The 24,457-nt window shown below is 36.7% G+C and overlaps 1 protein-coding gene across 5 annotated transcripts in view; it reads left to right on the forward strand.

Annotated features, from left to right (window-relative positions):
- The window catches only part of CNKSR2 (connector enhancer of kinase suppressor of Ras 2), a 281,217-nt gene that overhangs the window by 199,479 nt on the left and 57,281 nt on the right, over positions 1–24,457 (forward strand). For all 5 annotated transcript variants that reach the window (XM_032330646.1, XM_032330643.1, XM_032330644.1 and 2 more), the window contains 4 exons: positions 17,518–17,566; positions 17,995–18,167; positions 20,983–21,056; positions 21,344–21,415. In XM_032330646.1, the coding sequence (XP_032186537.1) occupies positions 17,518–17,566; positions 17,995–18,167; positions 20,983–21,056; positions 21,344–21,415 (368 nt within the window). The remainder of the gene's footprint in view (positions 1–17,517; positions 17,567–17,994; positions 18,168–20,982; positions 21,057–21,343; positions 21,416–24,457) is intronic.

Genomic DNA, 24,457 nt, shown 5'->3' on the forward strand with positions numbered 1-24,457 from the left:
AATAAGTGAGTGAATGTGACAGGAACTCCCTGTCATTCCCACCATCTCTCAGTTGATGTCCTCAGCCTGCAAACAGCTACCTCCATGCTGTGCCCAACCCGAACAGGCCTTCAGTTGGAATGTAATCATAGTGGAAATCGCCAGGAACTTATTACAATAGGCTCAGTGTCCCATGTGCCTGGGGAGAGCCCTCAGACTCTGAATATCTTCTGTCATGTTTATCTAGTCCACATAACTAAATTCTTCCTTGGTTTATCGATTAACATTCCATTTCACTCCAATAATCGGAACCCTGCCCATACTGGCAGTTCTGCCAAGGAGCATCTGGCTTGGTTTACTGCTACAGAAGACAGACCATGTGCAACCTACCCCTGGCTACCCACCCATTTAAAAGGGTATTGGAAGTACCTGGTAACTTACACTTACCATGTTGGGCTTCCTATCATAGCAGGTCCCAGTTTGCACCTTTAATCAGGGGGATTTACAAGACTTCTCTGCTTTAGAGATGCGACTAGGGCAAGAGGATTAGCTCCCGTCAGTCCCCACCTCGCCTCCTCTACTGCAGCTCAGTTTCAGTTCCAGCTCATACTTGCTTTCTTTCCATCACTGCCATCTCGCTAAGGAGGTCACGATATACCTGTCAGCCAAGCATGTTAGGGTATTTTTCAAAAGACAATAATTTTATTTTACCTACTCACTGTTTCTCTGTCTGAAAATGCAGGAGTTGTTAGCTGCCAAAGCCCTCATCTGACTTTGAGAGCATAGGAAGAAAAGGCAGGCAGCAGGGGTGTGTGTGTGTGTGTGTGTGTGTGTGAGAGAGAGAGAGAGAGAGAGAGAGAGAGAGAGAGGAGGAGGGAGGGAGCGTTGCAGGGAGAGAAAGGGAGACAAATTCAAATGTAGTGATGAAAGTTTTTAGGTAAAGAATGTTTGGATTCAGGTCTTCTTTTTTCTTAATAAGATACACATATGACAACTTGTTCTCACATTAAAGCTGTTAAGCTAAATTCATAAACAGAATTATATGCTATATGCTATATATGCTGAGATGCCGAAACAAGCAAAATTTGATTATGAATCCAGGCAACATGCAGGTATACTTTCATAAACTGATTAATGTAATTTTAGATGGCTTATTCAAAACAGATTTAGAGTAGGTGTTCAAAAATCTGGATACTCTTTTCATAACATTCTAACACTTATGTGGTTTGTCTTAGTTATTTAGGATATAAAGGCAAACATTCAGTTGTTGTTCTACTTCTTATAAATACTTTTAGCCATCCCCATCAACTTGTGAAGGTATTTTTGGTGAAACCCCTGGAAGAAGGAGGTGGGGAGCCGTTGAAAGACATTTTTAAAATTTTACAAGTAGACGAACATTATGAAACAGATACTCTTTTAAGTAATTTACAAATCTTAACTCATTTCATCCTCATAACAGCCCTATGAAGAAGGTGCTGGTGTTAACCCCATTTTATAGATTAGGAAGCTGAGACATATGGATTAAATAAATAGTAAGTGATAGAGCTGGGTTTTGAACATTAGCAGTCTGCCTCTTTGCATACTACATTGTCTCTCAAAAAAAAAAAAAAAAAACAGAAACCATAATTTAAATAGCAGTTCTAGTAGTTTCGACCATCCGTAAAGCCCAGTCTAAGTGCTGTGGAATATATATTAACTAATAATAATATTGCAAGTGTTGCTGTTAATAGTAGCTGACTTTTGTTGATTGCTTACTAAATTCCTATTGCTAAACATTTATACACATTATCTCACTGAATCCTCAAATTGACCTTGTGAGATTGCTACTGTTATTATATCTGTTTTGCAGAACCGAAATACACAGTTTGCCTTACTTGTGGTCACACAACTAGAAAGTAGCTTTCTGCTACTTTCTAGCTGTGTGACCACAAGTAAGGAAAACTCACATTTCAAACTCACTCTGAAATGTGAGTTCAAGCAGCCTGGCTCCAAATTTCCTGTCTGTAGGTGAATAAAGCCATTTCTACTCATAAGTATTTTACCATCAATTAGAGAAGACAGAGCTATTATTACCACAATGATGCAAAATATGATGTATTTTTCAGGACATAAACATTTATAATTAAATTTATCTAGTCATGAAGGTTGGTTTGTCTAATCGCTACTCAACTTGGCTCCATTGTTTCAGGATCAATGACAGTAAGATGAAACTAAATTTTAGTGGCTAAAAAATCCATCTCTGACCTAACTGTTATTTATAACAACCACTTTTTCTGCATTTTGAATTTACCTACTTGGAGAACAGCCATAGTACACTGTGATGTGATGTTTCTCTTGATCAGGATGCCTGCAGACATGTTGGATATCCATCGTAAACATTATTGTATTCATATTTGTATGTACTCTCTGATTCCTATGGATGACTTGTTTCTAGAGTGTTAATGTCAAATTTAGTAAACCCCTGCATATCGTGAAAATAATTCCTATTGGGCCATTTTACTGGAGCAGTGACTCTCCACATATAGGTTATCTTTGGCAAAGTGTTCCTAGTAGGTGAAACTTGATGCAGAAATGAAGTCCTTGTTTTGATTCTTATGTGCAAATGAGACATCATAATTACACAGATTTTCATTTTCATCTGTGACTAGATACTGCTTACTAATAACCTACTATTGATTTTAAGAGGCTATCAATTGAATAATTATAAAATAATGCATTAATACCGTTTACCAAATATTCTAGTTTACTATTTCTCCAAAAAGTCTAGTATCCATGCAATTGACAGTGCAGTCACACTCTTATGCACAAGCACAAGTGTAGATGGTTCAGGTTCCCACCATTTTTGGGAGGAACGCTATAATGATATGTCATTAGGGTTTGTTTTAAGTTATCTGTAGTTTTCAGTTGCTGTTTCGTTTTCATTATAGACTACCATTACACTTCATCACTTGTGGTTTTCGTTTATTTGAGGTTGCTTGCTTTTACCGTGTAGCATGTTGTGATTCGTATCACTCACAATTTTCCAGAAATGACACTCTGAATCATCCATACCCAACAGTACTTACACAGTCATAAAGTGGGGACCAATGGGCCATGGAATCTGTTGGTGTGTCTTAGGGGGCCACACTCAAAAACTGTTAAGACGCCCTACTTTAGACTGAAGCCCATCTTTTCCATTTCATGTTTGAACAAATATGGGTTTCATTCAGCTAGTTCCTGGTTAGATAATGGCTGCCAGGAAGCAAAACACAAAATCTGGCTTCATTACTGAGGCATCATGCAAAACAGGACTCAAAAGAATTAAATTAGGAATTTATTAAGTTGAAATTTATTAAGTTTGAATATGATTACTAATTCCTTGTTCCCTGTGAAAAAATAAAATGGAAACTAAATTGTGATGAGAAGTCTTTGGCTTGGTTATTAAGGTCAATATTTGGGGACATACTTTCCTTGATCACTGAGATCAAAGAAGCCTCATTCTCTCATATCATAGGCCTATGTCTTCCAGCTTTATAGCCTCAGAAAAATATCTTCATATTCTGTTGGCAGTAGGCATTTTTTGCTCCCATAATCATCTTAACCACATTATTTCACCACCATAACTCATTAAATCAAACATCTCAAGTTTAATGAAAATCCAGATAAAACTATTTTACCCCTAGAACTCTTTAAAGCCTCTTCTGACTGAAGAATTATAATCTATATCACATTATTTTCTTCACCCAACTCCTAAATATATTACCTCTTGGACTGTTTTAGCACATCCTGATTCCACAGTACAAGTCTAATGATTTGCTGTATACCTAAATGTCATACAAAGATTCCTCTTAACTCCATGTCTGTGTCTCTTGGCCCATATCTTATATGAGAATGAAGTTTAGGGCAAAGTTAATGACTACTTTACATTCTAGTTTCTTGCAGAAAACTTTTCCAAGAACAGTGCTAAATTGTTTGCAGCCTCCGTGGACCCTTCATTGGCTTTTGGCTCAGACAGCAGCTGGCAGTGGGCCAAAGTACACAAACTCAACCTAGAGTCCCAGCTCTTTTTTTTTTTTTTAAGATTTTATTCATTTATTTGACAGAAAAGGAACATAAGCAGGGGGAGTGGGGGAGGGAGAAGCAGTCTTCCTGCTAAGCAGGGAGCCTGAGGTAGGGCTCGATCCTAGGACCCTGGGATCATGACCTGAGCCGAAGGCAGAGGCTTAACGACTGAGCCACCCAGTGCCCCTAGAGTCTCAGTTCTAAATGGTATTGCTAAATCTGTTTTTTAACATCACTGCAAATAACAAGGTTAGGCCAAGAACAGGATCTTAACAGACCTGAACCCAAAACCATCTGGAATGTTGAGAAATAGATCAGTATTGCAGTTCCTTTTCTTAATATATATAAATAATTTTAAACTAACTGGATGCAACCTTTCCTGCTGTAAGAAATGGGAGATTAAGTTATGTTCTTATACTTTATTTTATTGTCATAAATTTGGAGTGGCCTTGAGATAGTGGTTCTTGTATCCAACCACCTCTGAGTAAAAGGGCTCAGCATTAAAGAAGAGAATTGCCTTTTCTACAATTTAGACGGCCGAGAATCATGCTGTACTTCTACAACATGAGCTTGAAGCCAGCTGTATAAACAAAACACATTTCTGAACCTCAGTTTCTCATCAGTAAAAAGATGATAATACTTACTTACTTAACCTAGCTATTTCACAGGTAAATCATACATTGTGTATAAAGTTTTTTTTCCACTCTGCTGGGCACATAGTAATTATCCTTAATGCCATGTGGAAAAAAATTAATTTATCTACATGGAGGGGAATTTACTTTCTGATGAGCAAGTCAGAAAGCTTTCTAGGACTAAAACATATGTCCTCTTTGGGCATTAATGAGTGTATCAGTTGGGGTCTAATCAGGGAAGAAGAAGCACTAAGTACATGGAAGAATAGATCCCACTCAGTTAAGGAGCTGGTTAAGATGCTTCAGCAGAGCCAGTGGCCATGAAGAAAATCTGGATGTGAAGCCAGGGAGAGCAAGATAAACTTGAACCCATGAGTCCAAACTGGAACCCTTCCTCCAACTTTAGCAACGCAGATGGTGCCTTCCACTGTGGAAGTTCACAGACTCCTGGTCTGGGACTTGGGAGAGCCGAAGTTGCGGGCCCAGCTGCAGAGCAGTGACAATGTGTGTGAGCTGTGGCGCTGGGTGACTTCCTGTGCCAGCCTTCAGAGCACCAGGCTGCCTCCTCCCTTGTGTTCTCCAAAATTCATGCAAATTGATTTGTGGACCACCCTAGCTAGAACCAGACAGAGAAGGGAATTCTGAGACACATAGTTCCCCGCTTTTCTAAGTTGACACAACAGAAAGCCACTACATTGATGTTTCCTTTATGTGGCCACTGTAGGTACCTACCATGTTAAATCTGCTTTGCAAATTCTCTAGTGACAGTCAGCATGAGAATCAGTGGTCAAGTGAAAAATTCTGAATGATCATAAATCTGGAGTGGCCTCAAGGTACAGTGTATCTCTCTGAAGGTATCATCCCTACAGCACACTGGCTTAGTTTTCCAAAACACGTATTGGAAAATATAACTTCCAACTATCATTTATCTACCTTCAATCAAGAGATTGACTGAGAGAAGCAATAATTAGGATAACACATCTAATTTACATAAAGAGGTTTCCACTTAATACAACACATTCACCAATTCCTTAAAGAATTCCTTTGTGTACTCTGAGGAGGAGTACCACAAGGCCAACACGTTGACCATGTTACCTTAGCCAGTTGCTGAACCGATCCTTCATGTAGTTGAGTTTTAGTATCACAACCTCCTTTTTTATCAGATGTCAGCTGTGAGAAACATCCATGTGAAATCCACTTCTTGGTTTGCTATAAAAGTATTTTTAAGGTTACTGTGTTTTCTGCTCCTTTGTGTTCCCCCACCCACACATGTTTTTGCAATTGGGTAAGAGCTTTGACTCTCTGTGATAATGGTGTATGTGGAGCATCTGATGCAGGGTCTGGCAATATGGCAGCTAACTGATATTCTTAGTATCTTTCCTCCAACTGTACTCCCCAAATGTCCACAGCACCGGGCTGAGATCAAGTCCAACCTCATCTAGGTGCATTTAAGGCAACCAGTTCTGGAAAAGTGTTAGCACACATCAGGCCCTGTAGAAATCTAATTTTTCGTATCTGAGATTGCATAAATTGCTTTCTCTCTCTTACTCAGTTTTCTCATTTACAAGATGAGCATGGCACTTCAGAGAGGACTTTGGAAAATGCCATCTAAATTGATAGCATAATGATGATTTGATTCCTGCTGCAAACACAGAATTTAAAAAAAAAAAAAAAAGAAGAATAACTTCCCACCAAGTCCTTTTTTCCCTTCTGTTAGATAAAAACAGTATTGCTTTCTTAATCTCAAAATCATGTCCCACTAGATGTTTCAGAATGGAAGAGAAGAAAGAGTATGGTTTATCTTTCTCAATTATTACATTATAAAATGAATTGCATATAAAGTGACTTTAAAAACTTTCTAAATTTATCTTTTATTTTTATCCAGTCTTCCCTTTGAAAGATTTTTGTAAGAAAAGAAAATCTCCAGATCAAGAAAACTGCAGCAAAACTAGCAGATGTAGAAACATTTGAAGTTGTTGTCTTGGAGAATTTGTCTACTCTCTAAAAGCAAAAATCTCAGAATAAAAGCTTGATATAAACATACTTTTAGCCATAAAGCTATTTAGATAAAAGCTAGCATTCTTGAAATGAATTACACTGACATGGCAAGTTTCATGATGAGAAAATTTGTACAATGTATCAGAGCAACAAACCTAAATATAAAGGTATCCAGAAAAATCTGTTAGTTTCATATTCTTCTAAGTAAAGCCAGTAAGTTAATAGCCAGGGAAATTTTTCAATAATTATAATTCAGTCATGTCGTTGCTGACAGCATTATCATGCCATATACAGTGGTCTCATTTGAGATTCTTAGGTTTTATGAGTTCTTCATAGAGGTGATTATTTTTCTATTTTTTATTTCTCTATTTTCTTTTACATGTAATTTCCTTGTCATTGAGTAGTCTTCAGAAGGAAAATCTTGTTCCCTGTTTTTCCCAGTCATGAACGTTTCTTTGTCACAAAAGATGGGCAAGCCTACCCTGATTTCTCTGACACCCAGACGTTGACAGCTTGTCAAATAGAAGCATCAGGAGCAGGAACTGCCCTGGTTCTGCTTTTCACCTGTTTAGACTTTCTGCCTCTGTCTCATGCAAGATCTATGTTAATTGTACACATTAGTCAAGCACCCAAAAATAGCTGTATCTAATGTGGCTGACGAAAAGTTATTTCCATACATGGTGGAGCTCAAGCGTAAACTTAAGCGTCTTCCAATGAATAATCTACCATTAAGTGTTAAGACTGACGCTGACTGTGGTATATATAATTACAAAACATCAATAATTGGATAGCCATTTCCCCCATCATTTTACATCAGAATCATGTACAATTAGTGATCTGTGAGATATTTTCAGAGCATTTGGTCCAAATCCCTGATGTTGCAGATGAAGAAATGGAGGTCAAGAGTAGTTCAGAGACTTGACCGCAATCATAGAGCTGGAATATGAAGATCTAAAAGTCAGGTCTCCTGATTCCGACCCCAGGGTTGCTGCAGCACCAAGCATTCCATTCTTGCTGAAGCACAGACATTCGAAATGTGTCACTCCAGCTGGTGTGTTGCGAATAAACTGAAGGGGCTGACGTAAGTGTGGAAGCAGAGAGACGAGAGAGGATCTGCTCGATTCCAGTGAGAGATGATAGTGGCTTAGCCCTGGGCCCTAAAGTGGAAGTGGCCAGAAGGGGTTGGACTCTAGATATGTTTTGAAGAGAGAGTGGACAGGATATGCTGACAGACTGTATACAAGACGCTGTAACGCATAGCCTCGGTGTCCTGCACACAAATGTGGTCGGGAACTGTTTGATTCATGCTTTCAATAAATAATTATATGTCAGGTCCTGTAGTAGGAGCTGAGTATACCCTGGTGAGCTAGAGCAGATGGCTTCTGCCTTCACAGAAACTAATACAGTAGTTAGGAACCACATCTTGAGAAAGTGAACCAAGTAATTTTAAGACATTGCATAATAATCAGCTGCGTATCAGGTGAAAAATTGCATAACACCATGAATCATCTCCAAGAGATTTCTCCTGTATAAAGAATTAGTGGAGAGGCAGGCTTGCCTTATTTGGATCACTGATTCCCTCATCAGTATTGACATAGGGTTTTTTAATTAGACTGAGTTCAGTTAACACTGTTAAGAGGCTTGAATAAAATGTGATTGCAGTCTCATCCTTGTCTAACTTGGCAGAGCCTTATTACCTTTCTGTACCTTAGTTTCTATCTAATTTGCAAAATTAAAATGTTAACATGAGAGCTCCTCTCATGAAGATATTATGATTAACGTCCCCCCAAAAAACATGCAAATCTTTAGTTTAATCCACACAGCAATACAAGCTGTTAAAATAAAATTGACAAAGCATGAAAATTAAAAATTGACAAAATGTTTCCAGTTTGGATATCCATTAATAATAAAGTGTTACCGTTAGTATCTTTCTGTTTCCTAGAATCCTTTCTTTCTACATAGCCATGTACTTACATCATATGTCATGAGAGGTTTCATAAGTAGAAGTCATCATATCACAAGCAGTTTTTCTTTACTCTCACATTGTTACTATGACTACAGAATACTTATTTGGGAGGCAGGATTGAACAGAGTGATTAGGAGAACAGGTTTTGGGATCGACAGACCTGGGATTGAATTTTAACTCTGCCACTATCTGTGTGGTCCTGAGTGAGCTGTTTATACATTCTGTGTCTCAATTTTCTCTTCTTTAAAATGGGGTAAATGATAACTACTTTCAAGATTTATTGTAGGATTGAAGGTCAATAACTGATGTAAAGTCCCTAATACTATGCTTGACAGAGAAGCCCTCTATAAATGATCTTTATTATGATCCAAGAATGGCAGTTCCTGTTTCACAAGGGTGGTGATTTTTTTTTAGATTTTACTGATTTATTTGAGAGAGCGAGAGATAGAACACCAGCAGGGGAGGGGCAGAGGGAGAACCAGACTCCCCACAGAGCAGGGTGCCAGCACAGGACTCAATCCCATTACCCTGGGATCATGACGTGAGCTGAAGGCAGATGCTTCACCAACTGAGCCACCCACCCAGGCATCCCCCGAAGCATAGTGATTCTTGTTACCCTTCTCAGCTACTCACCACTAATTACTCTTCCTACCTTACCACCCCATAGGAAAAGAGGAACCACCTTATGGAATCCTGCATAAAATTCAATCACTTCCTTCCTTTAGAATCTGATACATATGATATTCTTTTGATGAAACACCGCTTCTGTCCCACCTAATGAGCTTGACCTCTAAATTCCACCCTCCCAATTACTGCCTTTCCATTCTTTGATAGCTTATTTATTAGCATGCTCATTATTTTTAAAAGCAGACTAATTTTTGAGAGCCCGTGGAAGCATTTTCAGTCAATATAAAGACAGCTTAACCTTACTGATGGACTCCCAAGCAACCTCACCCCGCTCTACTCAGAGACCCCGTGGGCACGCAGTGTCTCATCCCCATCCCACTCACTTCACAGTTGCTCTCCCAGGCAGCAGAATGTACAAGGCTACCACAAATAGGACACTTGTTCAATTCTGTGCTCTGAGCTCTTATGTCTTATAAGTGGAAGAGTTCTTTTTTTAAAATTAAATTTATTTATTTTCAGCATAACAGTATTCATTATTTTTGCACCACATCCAGTGCTCTATACAATCCGTGCCCTCTATAATACCCACCACCTGGTACCCCAACTTCCCACACCCCCCGCCACTTCAAACCCCTCAGATTGTTTTTCAGAGTCCATAGTCTCTCATAGTTCACCTCCCCTTCCAATTTCCCCCAACTCCCTTCTCCTCTCTAATTCCCCATGTCCTCCATGCTATTTGTTATGCTCCATAAATAAGTGAAACCATATGATAATTGACTCTCTCTGCTTGACTTATCTCACTCAGCATAATCTCTTCCAGTCCCGTCCATGTTGCTACAAAAGTTGGGTATTCATCCTTTCTGATGGAGGCATAATACTCCATAGTGTATGTGGACCACATTTTCCTTATCCATTCGTCCTTTGAGTTCTTGATTTAATATTTAGTCCCAATAGCATCTTACCCACACTTCCTCATTTTTAGGCCCTTTTATCTGCTAGCAGGAAATAATGAGAAAGTAAGGCAAAATCCTTTTCTTTGTGAAATATTTAAATCTCAAAGACATTTATTTATTTAAAAACCAAATATGTGAAAGAAGCTATCATTTATCCCAAGTGTTTCAAATTGCTAAGCACCTTCTTTTCTTATGTGTAAGAAAATAAGCTATTGGTTTGACTAGTCATTTCTAGTCAGAAATGTTGGGACTTTGCAGAAAATTACAGTAAGAGGAAGTTGCTATATTGCAACAAGAGAGTATTTTGATTGCAAATTTTTCCATAAGTGTGGCAATTTGCAACTTGAGAAGAATTTAATAGTAGCTGAGCTTTCAAAATGTAACACAGAAACTGTCATTTTCTTCCACAATTAAAATAAGTGCTTCTGAAAGTTTCAGGATAAGAATGACCCAAATTACCCTCCCCCACACTTCCTCATCTAAAAGAGGGGGGTAATAGAGTTTGAACAGAACATCTGTGGACAAAATAAAAGATAAATGGTCTTTTCAGGCAAATGTCTGAAAAAGGGATCTTTTATAGCCAAACAGAATACTGTTGCATGCATTGCCATGGTTAAGTAGAGGATCAACAATACTTTCATAATGGCCTTTTATTTTAGCACATTCTATTTTTATGGGTAGAATTATGATTTCAACGCACCCATTCATAATTCATCATATTATTATTTGCACATATATCTTTTGACACAGATTTAGTGTCCTTTTGCCAGCCACATCTTCAATTCAATTTTAAACTATTAAGTGCCTTAAGACTGTCTCAGTGCAAGTAGCACTAAAGTAAAAGGGATATAAAGAAATATTTCTTACCTACCAGAAGAAACGACCTACTCAGAACAGACCTATATGTGGATTACTGGAGAACAGAAACCTGACTTGTTTATTTCCCCTGCTGAAGGACTTCTTCAGGTTAAAACCATTGCCCGATTAAGACTATATCCTATGCTCTTTGCTGACGGTTTGCTCAACTTCCATTCACTCAACCAGTATTTATTGAGCACTTCCTCTGCACTAGGCCCTGTTCTAGCAGAAGATGAAGCAGTGTATAAAATAAGCAGAATTCCTCTTTCACGCCATTTATATTTGGAGGGAAAGCTGGGTAGTAAACAAGAAATATAAGTACTTTCAGTATGCTAAGGAGAGAAATAAAGCTGGGAAGGGAAACAGGAAGTATTGAGAGCAATGAGAATGAAAATTTTAGATAGGGAAGCCTGGGAAGAATTTACTAAAAAGGAAGCATTTGAGTTATGATCTGAAGAAGTTAAGGGAGTGAGCCACAACAACATGTGGGCAAAGAACATCTCAAACAAAGGGAATAGCAAAACTAAAGGGCATAAAATGGGCCCTCGTATGCTCCAGCTATAGCAAGTGTGACTGGAACAAAGTTAGCAAGGGTAAGGATAGGAGGCGAAGGGGCCAAGCCATACGGCCTTCAAGGCCATTGCAAGGATTTGGGCATTCAAATTCAAAGTGGGATGAGAATCCAGTTGAAAGTTTTGTGTAGAGGAATGACATGATTCAAATCATATTTTAACAAGATCACTCAGGCTCTTGTATTAAAAATAAAGAAGGTAAGAGCAGAGACAGGTAGGACAGTGAAGAAATATTTCAGCAATCCAGGTAAAAGACAATGGTAGCTCAGACCAGGGTGCTACTAGTAGAGGCAGTAAGAAAAAGTCATGTTGTAAACATATATTTAAGACAGAGCTGATATAGCTTGCTGATGAGCTGGCTGTGGGATGTAAGAAGAGTGTTAAGGTTGACTTCAGGATTCTGGGTGGGAACTCCTGTCGGGGTAGGGGGAATGGAATTGCTATTTACTAAGTATAGAAGACCGGAAGAGGAGCAGATTAGATGACAGGTGGTGGATATCATAAGCTTAGTTTTGTACACATTCAGTCTATTGAGTTAGGAAACCTGAAGCTCAGTCAAGAAGTCCTGGCTAACAATATGAAGTCATACATTACCAAAGATCAGAGTTTGTAGACATTCTTAGGGAGAAAGTTCAAAGAACTTTTGTCCAGTTGCTCACTACAATAAACAGAAAGTATTAGTGAGGGCATTAAAAAGATTTTACTGAGGGGCACCTGGGTGGTTCAGTCAGTTAGGCATTTTGGTTTCAGCTCAGGTCATGATTGCAGGGTCCTGGAATCCAGCCCCACATCATGCTCCTCAGTCAGTGGGGAATCTTCTTGAGGATATCTCTCCCTCTGCCCTTTCCCCTGCTCGTGCACTGTCTCATGCTCTCTCTCTCAATAAATAAATAAATCTTTAGTTTTTTAAAAAGATTTTATTTATTTGACAGAGAGATATACAGCGAGAGAGGGAACACAAGCAAGGGGAATGGGAGAGGGAGATGCAGGCTTCCTGCTGAGCAGGGGACCCAAAGCATGGCTCAATCCCAGGACTCTGGGATCATGACTTGAGTGGAAGGCAAACGCTTAACAATTGAGCCACCCAGGTGCCCCAATAAATAAATCTTTTTAAGAAGAAAGATTTTATTAAATGATAATTTAGAAAATAAGGTAAAAATACATTTTAAAGGCAGTTAATCATCACAAATGCTTACAAAGGGAATCTATTTATGGTGGTCAATAAGCATTATGAACTTATGCTTTAAATATGCACACACGGACACAAACACTCACACACCCATCCTACTCCAAACACATAAAATGTTATGATCATGGTCAAAAGCAATATCTAGCCTCCAAGGACCAGAAAAAAGAACAAAATTTCTCAGTGATAAATGGGAACTAAAGCCACATACCTGGTAGGCTCTGAGTCCAGAAAGAAGTAAAGAGGGCTGGGAGTCCACTGTAATGGATATCAGGGAACAAATGGCCTGCAGCCATGGCAGGAAACTGAGGATTGACTTTGCTGGGTGAAACCAACTGGGAAAGCAAGAAGAGCTTGCTCACCCATGAAAAAGGAACTTGAATAAAAACAGCCACTGACCAGAACTATGACTTGTACTTGAGTGATTCTTTCCTTACTAAATACAAATTACGGAAAATCCACAAAAGCGCTTAAAATTAATTTTAAAATAATAACAGGATGACTAAGAACAGTGGATTTTCAAAAGAGCCAATACCAACTTGACATCCTGGATATGTAAAATATAGTCAGTGAAATAAACACTCTTTAAATAGCACAAACCCAAAACTGGATGCAATGAGAGAGAGAATCAGGAAATTAGAAGACATCAGAATGAATTTACCTAAAAAGCATTGCAGAAATATGAGAGGATAAAAAATATGAAAGATACATGTTTGATAAATTGAGAGATGTCAACATAGGTCTAGAGGGGAGAAAAGAGACTGCTTAAGAAGAACACTTGAAGACACATTGCCTGGGAATGTTCAGAATTTGAAAAATAATATCTTCAAAGACAAACAATGAATATGAAATAGGATTATTTAAAAGAAATTATAACCTAGAAACTTCATGGTACAATTGCAGAATATCAGAGATAAAGAGAAAAATATTTTAAAAGCTACTGGGAGACTAAAGACAACTTCTGCAAATGACAGAGTAGCCACAGATGTCTTCACAGTAGCAATAAATGCCAAAAGAAAATAAAGTGATCTATTCAAATTGCTGAAGGAAAATGATTTTCAACTCAGTATTCTATGCCCAACTAAGTTATTGTTCAAGAGTGAAGGATTTTTATGTTTTCAAACATAAAAATCTAGAAGAGTTTGCTATTCACACAGACTGTTATGAAAGAACTTTTAAAGGATATACTTGAGCATGAAAATGGAAGAAGGATGATCTGAAGCTAATAAGAAAAACACAAAAATAAAATATATTGTAAATTTCCACTGTCGTGAGAAAAGCATTCATCATGAAAGCAAAGATTTCAGGCCTCTCTCTCTCTTTTTTTTTTTTTTTTCAGTCATAGCACCTTATATGATCTGCTGCGTTAGCCATTATAGTCATGGGCTGTTCTTAATGTCTTGCTTCTGTGAAAATTTTCATGATATCATTAGAAACTGAAAAAAAGTGACATTAATTAAATATTTGTCATTCAGAATGAATAATCCCATCAGTTCTACTAGAAAAGACTCCACAGAATTATAGATTTGCACCTCAGGAGTGCTTAATCACCCTGTCACTGATGACATGAGGAAACCTTCACTGTCAGGAGATTATTTATACATATGAACAATGAACAATTTTTAATATAAATTTGTAAGACTCTTTTGAATAGGAGCCTTTTTCAGGGGTCCACAAGATCACCCACATGTTCTGTGATCCACTAGAAAGACTCGCAAGACTCAGCATGTAGTTCTACCCACAGCTAAGATTTACTACAGTGACACAGCAAGGAGGTATAGTCAGAGCAGTAAGGAAAAAAGACACCTATGGGACGTGGAGAAATCTATGTGCAAGCTTCCTATACTTTCTCCTTGTGACAGATCATGCAGAATACATTCTCATCCAAGCAGCAAAAATGCAGTCACGTGTATAGTGTCTCTGCCCAGGGAAGCCCATTAAAGACTCAGCACCGAAGACTTTTATTGGATTGGTCATAGAGACATCCTCTGTCTAGCAACTACAAAAATTCTAGATTCCCCAAAGAAAAACAGGTGTTTAGGCCCGAGTGAGCAAAACAGTCTTGTTGCTTAGTGAAGCTCATGTCGGCATAGGGAACTGTTCACCAGCCAAATTCCCAGATGATAAGTGAGACCAAGTTTGCAAGCAGGCCGCTCTGAGACAGCAGCCTGAAGCCGTGTATGTTAACTCTCTTCTAGAGCCCTATTTCCTTAACTGTAGTTTTCACTGCTTTTCCTATTATTTTCAAAAGCATGTACAATTGACCCTTGAACAACACAGGTTATCCACTTATATGTGAACTGCATGGGTCCACTTACGTGTAGATTTTGTTCAATACATATATTCAAAAAATTTTTAGAGATTTGTGAAAATTTGAAAAAACTCACAGACAAACTACATCACCTAGAAATACTGAAAAATAATAAAAAGTATTATTGGAAGTATACAGGACATAATGTATATAACATACAAAACATATGTTAATCAACTGTACACAGTATCAAGAAGACTTCCGGCCAACAGTAGGCTATTAGTAGTTAAGTTTTGGGGGGAGTCAGAAGTCATAGGGTTGGTGCTCCTAACATCCCACGTTGTTCAAGTTTCAACTGTAGTTCAATTCATTTTCTTATTTTACAAAATGTCATGTCATATGGAAAAATTATAAAATCTCTCTTAAGATAATTTCATTGTAGTATTTAGAAAGGACATCTATGGCTTTGCTTCTTTGAATGTTGGATAAATCTATATTGTGTGCCTAAGAGTTCCTGAGTTTCAACAGGATGTGCACTGATTACCCTCTGCATTCATGGTATGAAAACACATCTATGGGGAAAGAAAATCATTCTCATTAAAAAAGAAGCCTGGAGAGCATAAAATATGGTTTTGTGTAGATTTTAATCTAAGGAATAACATGCAAAAGGCATAGGAGGTCCCTTATATAACTTAATTCTTTCGAGTTGTCTATTATACATGTAGCTCCCTAAAAACAAACCACTCCCATCTTTATCATTTTTTAAGAATAATGAACTGTAAGATTATTATGAGTCCTTCTGGAAACACAAAAGGGAAAAAAACAATCAGTAATCTGACAGACAAACCAATTTAGGGAAAATAACTCTATGTAAATTACCTATACTTGAGTACACTAGCCTGAGTTATTATTTGAGCTCTTATTTTGAAACAGAGTGCACTTAGGAAAATCAATACAGCATAACAGGTTTTATCTTTTGTTTTCTCTACAAAATTTATTATGAATTTCTGTAGCCATGTATCCTGCAAAGTTTTGTCAACACACACATACCACGTACAGGCATGTTTCTATTGCTTTGAGGGTGATTATTTCTGGATTACACTATACATCAGCAAATTATCTGATCCTTATCTTTAGGACTGGTATCCATCTGTAATACCACATTCATGAGAATTAAGTAAATCATACACAAAACAAGAAAATTGCTATATAAGTAGAATGTTATTTTGTGAACAAAGAAACCAAATAAAAAAGTATGTCACAAAATACAAATGTATTGCATGAAACCGAGACCAGCAAATATTATGTAAGCAAAATCCAATTACCCCTTATAGGCATACCGTTGTAAAGAGGAAGATTTTGTTACCTAAAAGTCGTTTTGAAGGCATATCTGTGAATTGAAATTACACATGCTATCTCTGTACCCTGTAAGCTAGCTAATCACATGAGCATAATTAACCTCATTATACCAGTGAACAAAAATGTAGCTTAGTAGACTGACTAGAACCAATGATTTATAGTCACTGAAAGCTAGACCAGTTAATACAGTTGTGGGTTTTTCTCTTAAGACATTTAGCAGATGGGTTTAGCTGAGATGGTTGTTTAGCTAGACAAGTATGACAAAGAGAGCATATAGCTCAACATAATGATTTTAATGTCGCATGAAAACTGAGTGAGAAAAAGACACTAAAGGGTGGTAAGGTCGACAAACTGGATGCCTCAGTGAAGATTTTCTAAAAATGAGTGGGTTGGAGCTGTTGGGCTACATAAAGTGTCAGTAATAGAGGCGGTGATTGGGGTGTGCTTAAGATAACAAACCCAGTCATGGGCATCGGTATCTGAGGAGAGAAATGAAGATCATTGGAGATGAGGTACTGACATCACTTACACAAAGATGACTTCCTAGTCCTAGTAACAGAAGTGTGACAAGAAAACATTCACTCAAGTGCTGGTGGCTTATGGAAGGGAATGAACTTCAAAGTAACAAGTCAAAGTCCTATTTGCCTGACTACTTCATAAGCCCTTGTGAGAACCAAATAAGATATGGCCTGGGAAAGCACAATAAACCCGTTTTTTAAAAGGGGTAAAAAGTAGTACTACACACACACATGTATGTATATGCATATATATATGTATATGTATATATGTATAAATATATATATGTAAGAGCCCTGAGTTTTACCACTGCTTTGTGCCCCGCATTCTCTGCCTATAAAAGAAAGACAATGATCATATCTTCTCCTGCTTCATGAGAGATTAGAAAGTTAAATGACATGATCTATATGAATTTGTTTTGAGTTTTTCTGTTTCATTTGAGTCTTTGGAGAAAGAAAATGCTTTCTCTGGCCTGAGTTGAGAGTCATTGTTCAGCTCTGGAGAGTTCTGTACAGCATGCTAGCACTGTGGATGGTACCCTGAGTGTCAAATAACATTCTTCCCTTCCTTGGATTTCAGACATTTCAGCAGTCCTCACTGCAGCACAAATCCAAGAAGAAAAACAAAGGTAGGAAAAAGAAATGAAATGAAATCTATAGCTGTTTATTTTGCACCGTGATAATCACCAGCATACTTCACGCATCCTCTCTTGCCTGAGCCCATGGTGGTTTGGAAGATCACAACCCCCTAGCAAGAGCTGCCAAGAACAGCTTCTCTTTCAAGTCAATTATGATGAAGGGGTACCATTTACAATAAGAGGTCTCGATGGGTTTTGAGACTGGGATTACACACTCCTGATTCCTTTGCATGTCACTTAGGTGGGGGGAAAGGTACTGAAGATTTCCATAGAATTTTCCATATTCTGATACAATGTAAAAATAAGAATTTTTAAGGTTATTAAGTACCCAGACTTATCTTTATGAGCTATAGACTAATCTTCTACCTTCACACTTGTATGAAATTTAAAGAGCATTTTTACCTACTATGATCTTTTAGGTCCTATAGCTGGCAAGAGCAAAAGACGAATTTCTTGCAAAGATCTTGGCCGGGGTGACTGTGAAGGTTGGCTTTGGAAAAAGAAAGATGCAAAGAGTTATTTTTCACAGAAATGGAAGAAATATTGGTTTGTCCTAAAGGATGCATCCCTATACTGGTATATTAATGAGGAGGTAAGACAAAGCACACTTTGTTTTCTCATCCATTTTCTGTCTTTAACCCAAAGAACCACCATTTGGGGACTTAAATTTTAAAATCATATAACCACCTTAATTTCAATTCAGGAGAGTTCCACTAGTTATTTTTTAATCTGCCTTCTTAAAATGATTGCCTTTTAGGGTTATGGAAAGAGTTGTCTCAATTATTCAAATGTGGCAACATATCTAAAAATACAACACAGATAAAATTCTGTGTATCTAATTCAAAATTCCAAACTAATTCTAGTGATAGCTTAACTAGAAGGATTATACATGGAATTTGAAATTGATTTTTAAATATCTCAGTTTTGCTCGAGGTTTTAAATTTTTTTTTCTGTTTTCTTGGAGGAACAAAATTCTTTAATAATTTAAGTAAATTAATAGCACTTGAATTTGTTTTTCTTAAAGAAAACGTGAACTAGAAGACTAGCTTTGAAAATCTGCAAGTATTCATTTCATTTGGCCCAATTGAGGGGTTAAGGAAGGGGAGTGTATATAGTATATTTAAATTGTTCTTATGATTTTCTGTTTCATTTGCAGTAAACAGATATTTATCCAGAGTAATTATATCATAACCTACCACCTATCACAACAGATATGCAACAGTATACCTTATTTGTTGACATTTCTTTGTCTCTGCATTTATTTTCATTCTTTGGTGATAGTTATCTATCAGTTCACCTTAGTAAGGTTTTTTTTAACAATAATTTCTATTGTTAACTTGTTTTCTCAAAAAATGGACAATAGAGTGTGCTAGCTAAATGAATGTTAGGACGTTCATCAATTTGCATTTGAACATTAATTTTTGAAATATAATTTAACATAATTGTGCTTATTACTATAACAAAATGTCTAGAGGAGTTATGTTTTTCATGGTTAAGAGAATAGATTTAACCCATCTGAGTTTTGATGCATCAATCAGTTTCCTCAACTACAAAAAGGGAGAGTAATAATAGTACCTAGCTCACTGGGCTATCATATGGATGAAATGAATCAGTTCATGTAAAGCCGCTTAGAACAATGCCTGGCATACACCCAGTACTCCGTAATATGCTGTTAGTAATATTTTTCAAATTGACCTCATATTTCATTTGTAAAATCTTAAAGTAACATTTTGTTATCAACATAAGTGCCAATATTATATAGAAGGATTTGGTTATTTTCTGTGCTTTTGATATTATTTGTGCCAATCAATCATACAATTACATAAAAAGCCTTCTATTTCACTAAGTGTATCTTATTTTATATATAAAAAACAATTTTTCCAATACTTTCATTTAACATCTATCAAATACTTTTTGTATGCCAACCAAAAAGTTATCAAAATATAGTCTTCATTTCTCTTTAAGTTCACTTGCAGATTTGTCTGCTGTATGCTATATTATATTCTTTCAAAATGTAAGTGAAAAAAATATAAGACTCTTTTATATTGAACAGTAGCTAAGTTTCATTTAGAGTTGTTACTGTGTTAGCCTTGTGAGAAGTGAATGAATAATTCCATTGCATAATAAGAATACCAGCGTGCTTTTTTAGGAGAAATGTAAAAATCCCTCATCACATCATTAGGGGAAGATACTATCTATCCCAAAAATATTTTAAATCATTCAGAATTTAGAATTTTAAAGTTAAAGATATCAAGATTGATCTAGCAGACATCAAAATTGAAAAAGAGATTTGAAATTATTGCATTTAATGGAGCACGGGGTGTGGTGCAAAAATAATGAATACTGTTATGCTGGAAATAAAAATAAAAAAAAATTATTGCATTTACCTCAAAGTTGTAAGAAAAAACTACTCAAATATTGAAAAATTTTGAAAAAGTCATAAACTCTCTTTTTTATAACATACATTTCAGTCACTATCAGTAATATCAGATTTTTATTAAGTTTTACATTTATACATACATACTGAAAGAATTAAGAAACTGTATTTTTTTTTCTTTGAGATAGCAGATAGGGGTATAGTATCACTTGAACTTGATATACAAGGAGCCATGAACTGATAACACCACAGATCAGAGTTTAGGAGTAAAATTCCGAGGAGCCTGGTCGTGACCATGAAAGGGAAAACAAAAATGAAATCATTTAGCCAAAGGTAGTCTTAACCTAATTGGAATAACTTATATCTAACATAAGATTTGGATAACTCTCCTGTCTCATTTTTCCTTGCCACATTAGAGGGAGGAGGATTTTATGCATTTCATTCAATTGTTCAAGTAGAAAATGACTTTTATATATATAGCATTCATAGGTAGATATTTGAAGGTAGATATTTGAAGATCAAATTAACTTATTTCATTTATAAAATCTTGAATACACAGCATACTTAATTCAGGTTTGAGAAAAGACATTTTTAGAGGCAGAAAAGGAATCAAATTAGTAAACTTTGATGTATTTTACATCTGAACATTAAAAATTACAGAAAATTATGAATGGTGAATGTGGACTGAAGTTATTTTATCTGTTATAAAAGTATATAAGCATTCTGGTGAGAAAATTACTTATAAAACATGTTTCACTTTGACAGTTTAAAGAATTTTCTATTTCTAATATAAGAAGTATTTTTCAAAATTTTTGTGTATATCCTAATTTGTAGTGGTCTAAATGTTTAAAGTATATCTTCAATTTAATAGAATATAACAAATAAGAGTGGGACTATAATCTCAAAAATGTCAAATTTAAAAATTAAATGACCAGATTTATTAGTATAGATTTTTACAGCATAGTTACATAGCATTATCAGCTTCAACCCTTTGTGTATAATATCCTAAATAAGAGTGTTACCTCTTTAGGATGAAAAAGCAGAAGGATTCATCAGTCTGCCTGAATTTAAAATTGATAGAGCCAGTGAATGCCGCAAGAAATAGTAAGTTGATTTTATTTGGGGAGAGGGAGAGAAAAGAAGGGTTTTTTTTTTTTTAATTTCTAGCTTTTAAATTATAGGTTACTTGTCTAATGCTTTCAAATTGAGGTAATAAGAAAGCAGTTTGTGGGCAGAAAATTGAGTTTTTTACTGATTTCTGTCATCATGGCAAAAGCATTATATGTGTGAACTCAGGTTAGATGTTGAGATAATTTTACCCATAAAAATTATTGGTTCTAACTTATTTCCCAATTTGAAATAAAATAAGTGTACTTTGTTTCCTTTTGCAGTGCATTCAAAGCCTGTCATCCTAAAATCAAAAGCTTTTATTTTGCTGCTGAACATCTTGATGATATGAACAGGTAAAATGTTACTTAAATTTCAAAGCACTTAGAAAGTCAGTTAGGCTTAGAATTCTAAGCTTTCCACATTAATGTTAGAGAATAATGTCACCATGATCGATCAGTTTAAAATAAAATGGACTCAGGCATAGCTGCATCTAGCCTTAGCTAATTTCAGAGAACAGCATTTTAAAGGTCAAAATGAACCTGTTGACTATTTATCGAGTTTACAAAAAATGTGCCTGAATCCATATATAGACCCTTAAAAGAAAACCCACTGTAAAAAAAAAAATTTTTTTTTCAAAAGTCCATTTCAAGAATGTGTCTTCAAATTTATTTCCAGGTGGGGAGAAAAGATAATTACAAAAAAAACCCTGACATTTCCAAGTGCTGAGCATTTATGGCACAACATCCATCTCAATTATTCAGTCCTAAGCAAAATTAGTATTTCTTTTTGTCATATTTCTTCTATCACTGGACAAGATTATACTGCCAAGTGATTAAATGGCAACATGGTTATTTGGGGCTGTTGGAGGGGAGGAAGAAATATATATATATTTTTACATATATACATATCTCCGTCATCTATAACATTCTGCACCAGGTTTCCACTTTAACTTTTATGAATTTGATGTCTTCCTTTTCCTTCCTTTCCCATCTCTCATTTCTAGACTTACAGAAATTGGATTTAAGATTCAGATTTTTCCTTTTCACAGGTCTTCCATAGGCAGTGCACATGACATATATAACTTGGCAACAACTAGGGAGAGGCAGCATAACACAGTGATTAAGAGCATAGACTTTGGAACCAGACTGTCCAAATCCTAGCTCTCGCACTTACTAGCTGTGTGACCTTGGCTATAGAACTGGACCTCTTTATGCCAGGTACTGGCCCCTTTTAAAAATGGTCATAATAACCATCTCCGCCCAATGGACTATAGTGAGGAGCAAATGAACACACATAAAGGGCTTAGAACAGTGCCTTTTCAATTATAAGTGCTATTTAAGTGTTTGCTGGCAATACATATTCCTTTTATGTACTTTGGGCTCTTAGCCCATTTACCTTTCTTTGTGTGTCTCCAAAAAAATTGGTATCCCGTTTTTTTTTTTTTTAAGATTTATTTATTTATTTGAGAGAGAGATGGAGCAAGAGAACAGGGTGGGGAGGGGCAGAGGAAGAGGGAAAAAGAAAGTTTTAGGCAGGCTCCACAATGAGAGGAGAGCCCCAGGTGGGGCTCTGAAATCATGACCTGAGCTGAAACCAAGAGTCAGACACTTAACTGACTGAGCCACCCAGGCGCCCCCAGTATCCAGATTTTTTTTTAAATTTTATTTATTTATTTGACAGAGAGAGATCACAAGTAGGCCGAGAGGCAGGCAGAGAGAGAGGAAGGCAGAGAGAGAGGAAGGGAAGCAGGCTCCCCACTGAGCAGAGAGCCCGATGCGGGGCTCCATCCCAGGACCCCGGGATCATGACCTGAGCCGAAGGCAAAGGCTTAACCCACTGAGCCACCCAGGCGCCCCTCCAGATATTTTTAAACACAAAATTGTGCAACTTTATAAATGTGCTTGAGCACACTAAATGAACACTTAATATGCTTTTATAAATAATCTTGTGGGGTTTTTTTGACACTTGGGAGTAAAGGAACAGTTTGTCCAAAGCAAGCATATGAATACAAGGAAATGACAAAACAAGTATAGAGAACACTTGATAAAATATTTTATTATTAATAAGGGAAATGAATCTTTCTTGTACTTCCCACAATCTTTGTTGGATTTATCTTGCAATTCTTGAAATTTCACATTAGGCAGTTAGAATTTGGAGAGCCTTTTCTCCTTAATTTGTTCTCAAAATGAAAATGTTTATTCACATGCTCATGATGTGGGGGGAAGTTGTAACGCTCTACTTTGTATTTTAATAATGTTATAATTCTACTGTTGTAGTCACTCACTCTCTGTTTTATCACATGTTGAGCTCAGTGCCCTTAGGATAAAGATGAAGGGTTTACATCATGACCAAACAGAATTAGTTTTTAAAAATGAACATTATCCCATCTTACAAGATGGATACACTAGAACACAATCACCTCTATCTAAGAATTAGCATAACTTAATTATTTATAAAACATGTTAATCAGAGTCTTTTTAGGCATTAAAAAGTGCTTTTTTGGGTCACTTGGGTGGCTCAGCTGGTTAACCGGCTGCCTTCAGCTCAGGTCATGAGCCTAGGGTCCAGGGATCGAACCCCACATCAGGCTCCTTGCTTGGCCTGAGAGCCAGCTTCTCCTTCTGCCTGCCACTCCCACTGCTCGTGCGTACTCTCTCTCTCTCTCTCTCTCTGATAAATAAATAAATAAATAAAATATTGTTAAAAAGAAAGAAAATGCCGGGGTGCCTGGGTGGCTCAGTGGGTTAAGCCTCTGCCTTCGGCTCAGGTCATGATCTCAGGGTCCTGGGATCGAGCCCCGCATCGGGCTCTCTGCTCAGCAGTGAGCCTGCTTCCCCTTCTCTATGCCTGCCTCTCTGTCTGCTTGTGATCTCTCTCTCTCTCTCTTTCCATGAAATAAATAAATAAATAATCTTTAAAAAAAAAAAAGGAAAGAAAATTCCTTTTTATGAACTAGAAACCATTCCTGGTCTCCACTCCCTGCCCTGTGTTAGCAAAAATTTCAAAAGTGTGTCATGTCACTATTCTTCCCTAATACTCCTCTGGATGTATCTGGTTCAGGATCTCATAGAAAAAGCTAAACCAAACCCATGTGTTTCATTTTGTTTTTTCTAAGCAAGGGAAAAAAAAGGATCTGATCAAATATGTCATCTCCATATCATACATTTATGAGTTCTGTTTTATACTTGCTTGGTATATTATACCCTTCAGAACTGCATTGCCCTGAAATACCGAATCTTTTTAAAAATTTAATTATAATGGACTTTTATTGTTTTTTTTTCCTTTTTTTATAATCATATTCCCAATGTCTACTTTGAATAGGCAAGTTTTTAGAAATTACCTGTTAATAGAAAGGAGGAATGCAAGTGCTGGAAATAAACAGAGAATCAGTGGTG

The sequence above is a fragment of the Mustela erminea genome, chromosome X (assembly GCF_009829155.1).
Source record: "Mustela erminea isolate mMusErm1 chromosome X, mMusErm1.Pri, whole genome shotgun sequence".
Classification (NCBI taxonomy): Eukaryota; Metazoa; Chordata; class Mammalia; order Carnivora; family Mustelidae; genus Mustela; species Mustela erminea.